At 36.9% G+C, this 5,000-nt stretch overlaps 1 protein-coding gene across 1 annotated transcript in view; it reads right to left on the bottom strand.

Moving 5' to 3' along the window:
• The window catches only part of LOC113817000 (ribosomal protein S6 kinase beta-1), a 22,715-nt gene extending 20,835 nt beyond the window's left edge, over nt 1–1,880 (bottom strand). Inside the window, exons 1-2 of the mRNA XM_027368997.2 lie at nt 1,687–1,880; nt 1,010–1,266 (exon numbers count right to left, since the gene is read on the bottom strand). Of these exons, the coding sequence (XP_027224798.1) occupies nt 1,010–1,102 (93 nt within the window). The 5' untranslated portion in view covers nt 1,103–1,266; nt 1,687–1,880. The remainder of the gene's footprint in view (nt 1–1,009; nt 1,267–1,686) is intronic.
• Between the last annotated feature and the right edge of the window lie 3,120 nt (nt 1,881–5,000).

Here is a 5,000-nt window from a genome sequence, read left to right as displayed (position 1 = left end):
TGACAAAGCAAACAGAAATGATGGATATGTGACCATATTTTTTTCAAGAATTTCAATAGGCTAAAGATAAATAATAAAACTTTATGCACTGCAAGAGCTAACAAGAGTGACAAAAAAAAGTGTGAATTACTTATTCGACATCAGAATTAAATTACTTTTCCAGATTCATAAACAAAGGTAATTTCATAACATCTGTTATAAGAAAAGGTCAATAAAAACAAACAATGAGAAATAACTAATCACCTAAATGATTAGGAAATAAACTAATAATGACCTTATTTTTGCTATATTCGTTTTAGTTCAAACCAAAGCATAATATAGATGCAATTGCAGACTGAGAAACAATAATGTTACATGTCCATGCAATTCAATGTTCAAACAAAGAAAAACCAATCCTATTTCTTTTCTTGTAACAAGTAACATCTCAAAAATAAAGACAAGCATCTCTGCAACGTAAATAACGACTTTTCCTTTGTATCCAGTTACATGATATAAAGAGAAAGTATAGTTATCTTCCTTAAGCTGTAAACGATGGCAATAAAGAATGCACAGCAATGCGAAATAAAAATTATAGGTCAACTGCTAATAAGTAACATCCTGCCCCAACACTCCTCTAACACCAGATTGCCTCGAACCTAATGTTTATCAGCACACTTGTATAGGGCACTTGACCCCTATACACCGCTGCAATCCTCACCTGATTTCTTCCCCCTTTCTCTCTTTAATTAACCCTTTTATTCAGCCCTTCTCTTTTTCTCCCATTCTAGTACTCAGCTGATGACCTTTGCCTCCCAATTTCATCATCAAGTGAAACTCCTCTTCTTTTTCCCATTTTTTTCTTGCCTTCCCCTCCTCTTCCTCCCCCACCCTACCTCCTTCTCCTCCTCCACCTTTCCCTCTTCCACCTTCTTTTTCTCCCCTTCCACCTCCTTTCCCCCAACCTCTTATCTCCTCTCTCCCATATTTCCCTCTCCTCCTCCACCTCCCTCTTCCTCTTATTTTCCCTTACCTCTTCCACCTCAATCGCGTCGTCATCCGACTGATCGCACTCTATGGCGTCTTCCTCTTGCAGTTCCAAGTCGAAGACCCCCGGCGCCGCCATCGTGAACCAAACCGCTCTTTATTTTTCTCCTCCAAAGGTCTCTGGCTAATCGGGTTTTCCTCTCGCTCTCTCAGGGCAGTCAGCTGGACCAAAACAAGCACAGGGAGTCGGTCGAGCTGAGGACTATCTCCCGAGCACAGGGAGTGGGAGAAGGCGAAGGCTGGCTGGTCGGATGATGAAACGCAAGTCAAGATCAAATCAAAACATAGCCCTTTTTTAACGGATTGAGCACGTGTTTTTTTTTTAATGATGGGGTTATTATTTTTTTTTTGTATGGATGGTATCGTGTTTCTGGTTCGGATTAGATAACTGGGAGATGTATTTTCTGAAGGTTCTTTTTGATTATTCATTCTGTGATCGGGGATATAATGACGTGCGAAGATTGGAGTATAAAAAAATATGACAGGCGAGTGAAAGGAAGGTGGTGGTGGTGGTGGAGGGGGAGGGATTCATTCATAGATATAAGAACTTCTCTATTACTATAGAAACATTTTTAAAGAAGTAGGTAGCACTATCTGATATCCAAAAAAGGGTAAAAGTATCACTGAAACTAAAACCATCAGGTATTGTTGTAACAGATTTACCTTGAAGACTATCTACGGGAAATGTCACGATGTTATTCTAAGGCGCGAAATTTTTCTGTGGCGAAAACCAACAATATCAGCCACTCAATTTTTCTACAAGACAATTATTTTTTTAAAAGTTATCTCAACGAGAAAATAAAACAGTCAAAGTATAAGCGGTGCTGTATTCACAATGCAGAAAGATCGTCAACTGCGAAGTTACTGTATAATCCACCTGTCCTCAATATTGATAAGATAAAAACAGATAACTATAATACCTTGGATTATTCACATGCTTATACCAACAGATAAATGTATCAATTTCAAAAAGAATACCATCCACCGGAATTAAGATAATGGAAATAGTTACGTTGACGCAAGCACTGCTAAATCTCTTCCGTCTCTCTTTTAAATTACATATTCTCATTTTCGTCAACATTGATGAGCATTCTTATCATTTCTCAATAAAAGGTCTCAAGGACTATGTAGAAGTAGTTCAGGGTTAAATCAACTGCAGACCCCCTAGTGTTTGCACCACGTGACATAATAATCATAATAGAATTTCTCTCTCTCTCTCTCTCTCTCTCTCTCTCTCTCTCTCTCTCTCTCTCTCTCTCTCTATCTATCTATCTATCTATCTATCTATCTATCTATCTATCTATCTATCTATCTATCTATCTATCTCTCTATCCCCCCCTCTCTCTCTATCTATCTATCTCTTCCCCTATTTATCTACCCCCCCCCTCTCTCTATCTATCTATCTCTTCCTCTATTTATCTACCCCTCCCTCTCTCTCTCTCTCTCTCTCTCTCTCTCTCTCTCTCTCTCTCTCTCTCTCTCTCTCTCTCTCTCTCTCTCTCTCTCTCTCTCTCTCTCACTCTCTCTCTCTCTCTCTCTCTCTCACTCTCTCTCTCTCTCTCTCTCTCTCTCTCTCTCTCTCTCTCTCTCTTTCTCTTTCTCTTTCTCTTTCTCTCTCTCTCTCTCTCTCTCTCTCTCTCTCTCTCTCTCTCTCTCTCTCTCTCTCTCTCTCTCTCTCTCTCTCTCTCTCTCTCTCTCTCTCTCTCTCTCTCTCTCTCTCTCTCCCCCCCCTCCCTCCCCCTCTCTCTCGCTGATTCATAAATGTTGCCTAATCTAGACCCTGCTTGCGAAACCCATTGCTCGCTTTAAAGAAAACGTTTTAGAAAATTTTAATGACAGACTGTTGTAAAGATCGCACCAGCCGTATGGATGTATTAAATCCGAAATTTGAGGAGAATCTATTAGTAATAGTTAGATATTAATAAATTGTTATGTAAAAAATCAATTCCTAAGAAATTAGATGGTGACGAAATGAAAAATACATATTGATAAGTTCAATAAGGCGAACTGAAAGAAAATACGATGATAGTGAGAACAAGAAAAAAACATGAGAAATTCAAAATAACGGGGGAAATAATACCAAACAATTATACAGGATTTCACATAGAACCAAGAACTAGCTAAAGGTGCGAAAGAAAATGGCGGAATCGACAAAGCAGGTTTTAAACGAAAACATACGGGTACCGACTTGAGTAAGAATTCTCCAGAGGGATTCATAATCAACTTCGGAGAATTAAGCAACGACATGGATCAGCGTTCTTTGCGTCATGGGGAGTTCCGAGAATTGTTTGGATTTTGGCACGTCGTCTGATATTTGACTTCCGTCATATGGTGATCTCGTGAAAGATACTTTTGTGTGTGTGTGTGATTTTGCATACCTTTTTATAGCTCTGAATCCATCCTTTTTTAACGAACACACGGTGGGTTATTTATATCAAAATAGGAAAAATAGCCCCAAGAAAGCCTAAACACAAATATCTAATGAAATAGATGTAAAAACATATCCAGTCTTTGTTCTTTGTTAAACGACAGAAAGTATAATATATTACTCACGGTTGACGTTAATCAAAACTTTTTAGCCCCGATTCCCATGAAATATCTTACAATTTATCAAAGCTGTATTATAATGAATTTCCGATTCTCGAACATCAAACACCAAATAACAATATTCAGTTTAGTTGATTTTTTTTCTGTTCACTTAAAGCTATAGGCCTGTAGGCGAAAGAAATTCAGAGTCCATTTGGTCTCTCATTTACAGAGCAACAGGAAAGAAATAGTGTACATCCGGGAATGCACCGGGAGAGGTCGTGAGGAGGATGTGGCGGCTGAAGCAGAAGGAAAAAATGTATCAACTGAATGTAAAACTCCACGAAAAAATGTTGTACTGGCCCAAATGATGATACAACATTGTATGTATATTACAATTAATATATGCTGAGGTCACGTAGGGTTATCAGTATGTTGAAATGTTATGTACCACTATCAGCAATGTTACATGTTCTATATTACCCTATATTATTGCATTGTTCCTCACTTGCAGTTACATATTACATTCATTATGCTACAAAATGTTACAATATGGTTACAATAAGTTACTAAATGTTACAATAAGGTTACAATAAGTTACAAAATGTTACAATAAGGTTACAATAAGTTACAAAATGTTACAATAAGGTTACGATAAGTTACAAAATGTTACAATAAGGTTACAATAAGTTACAAAATGTTACAATAAGGTTACAATAAGTTACAAAATGTTACAATAAGGTTACAATAAGTTACAAAATGTTACAATAAGGTTACAATAAGTTACAAAATGTTACAATGAATTACGAAATGTTACAATAAGGATGTTCCACAGTTAAATGATACAGTCTGTATGTTACACCGTTAGATGTAACCGTTACAGAGTTCCAGTGTTAACCTTTACATTCAGCACGTGCCAGTGCGAAATGTTATAATATAGATGTTACAATCAGCAAGTGTTATATAACTGCAGTTGGCTTTCGTTAATGCTAGGACGTACATATGATAATCAGCATATTACACAATTGCAGCCACGTGTTATATACAACGGGTTACATAATTGCAACCTTATATTATAATCAGCTTGTTATAAAGTAATCTCATGATAAGAAGAAATTGGACTCCCCCATTCTCTATCTGGAAGAAATATATACTTGAAAATATACTCACAAATTAAATAAAAGCGATGGAAATCAAACTGGTTGTGAAAGTTGATCATACGTCTTGTGTTTCAGTAATTACGTATGTGAAAAAATCAAGATCTGGCAGCTCAGCCTTTATTATGTGTGAGTACATATAAACGCACACGGATATGTGGGTATATATGTGTGTGTATGTATGGGTATATGTATGCGTATGTTATATCTCTCTGAATCTATCCATCTATCTATCTATCTATTTTTTCCATCTATCTATCTAGCAAGCTACTTGTACTATAACTTACAAAATAA

This window comes from Penaeus vannamei, chromosome 12 (assembly GCF_042767895.1).
Source record: "Penaeus vannamei isolate JL-2024 chromosome 12, ASM4276789v1, whole genome shotgun sequence".
Taxonomy (NCBI): Eukaryota; Metazoa; Arthropoda; class Malacostraca; order Decapoda; family Penaeidae; genus Penaeus; species Penaeus vannamei.
The sequence above is the reverse complement of the archived record's forward strand: the minus strand, read 5'-3'. Positions and strand labels throughout refer to the sequence as shown.